The sequence below is a fragment of the Pyrgilauda ruficollis genome, unplaced genomic scaffold (assembly GCF_017590135.1).
Source record: "Pyrgilauda ruficollis isolate IOZ18807 unplaced genomic scaffold, ASM1759013v1 scaffold6297, whole genome shotgun sequence".
Taxonomy (NCBI): domain Eukaryota; kingdom Metazoa; phylum Chordata; class Aves; order Passeriformes; family Passeridae; genus Pyrgilauda; species Pyrgilauda ruficollis.
In genome coordinates this window covers 1-910 of record NW_024528041.1, presented here as the reverse complement: position 1 = coordinate 910, position 910 = coordinate 1, and the positions used below count along the sequence as shown (strand labels likewise).

Here is a 910-nt window from a genome sequence, read left to right as displayed (position 1 = left end):
AGTTCTCCAACCTCGAGGTTGTCCAAATTTTTTGAGTTTTCTCCAAAATTCTTGAATTTCTCCAAAATTGTTGAGATTTTCCAAAATTTTGAAGTTCTCCAACCTCGAGGTTGTCCAAAATTTTTGAGGTTTTTCTAAAATTCTTGAATTTCTCCAAAATTTTTGATTTTCTCCAAAATCTTTGAGGATCTCCAAAAATTCTTGAGATTCTCCAAAATTTTTGGTTTCTTTCTAAAATTTTTGAAGTTCTCCAAAAATCTTGAGTTTCTCCAACCTTGAGAATCTCCAAAATTTTTGAGGTTTTTCCAAAACTCTTGGCTTTCCCCAAAAATTCTTGAATTTCTCCAAAATCTTTGAGGACCTCCAAAAATTCTTGAGTTTCTCCAAAATTTTTTGGAGTCTTTCCAAAATTTTTGAGTTTCTCCACCTCTCTCGAGGTTCTCCAACCTCGACCTTCACCGTAAGCTCCGCCCCCACCACCGCCACCGCCCCAGGTAGGTCCTCCCCCTTCCCCTTTGACCACGCCCCCTTCCATGCCATCACGATGACGTCATACTTTATCTACAGCTGACACCCCCAAGCCCCGCCCACCCGTCGTCTCCGTCTTCCAATCCTGCTCCGCCTCCCACCCGGAGGTGGAGCTCCTCTGCCTGGTCACCGACCTGGCCCCGCCCACCGTCGTCATCGATTGGCTGAAGGACGAACTCCCCGTGGAGGGAGGCCACGCCCACACCGAGGAGGCCACGCCCGGCCACGCCCCCGGCACCTTCCGGGTGGTGTCGCGCCTCAAAATCTCGGCGGCCGATTGGTGGGACGGGAGCTTCTCCTGCCGCGTCACGCACGCCGCTTCCGGAAGCGTCCGCGAGGCCGTGGCCGGGAGGTGCTCGGGTGAGTGGGGGAGGGGCTCGGG

General features: G+C 51.3%; 1 gene segment (V, D, J or C); it reads left to right on the top strand.

The window, feature by feature from the left end:
* Positions 1-299: 299 nt before the first annotated feature.
* LOC121362519 lies at positions 300-888 on the top strand (the record flags this gene model as incomplete). The annotated part of the segment is given in 2 exon segments: positions 300-494; positions 568-888. Coding segments are annotated over 2 exon segments (516 nt in total), but the record flags the coding sequence as incomplete, so codon positions are not given.
* Between the last annotated feature and the right edge of the window lie 22 nt (positions 889-910).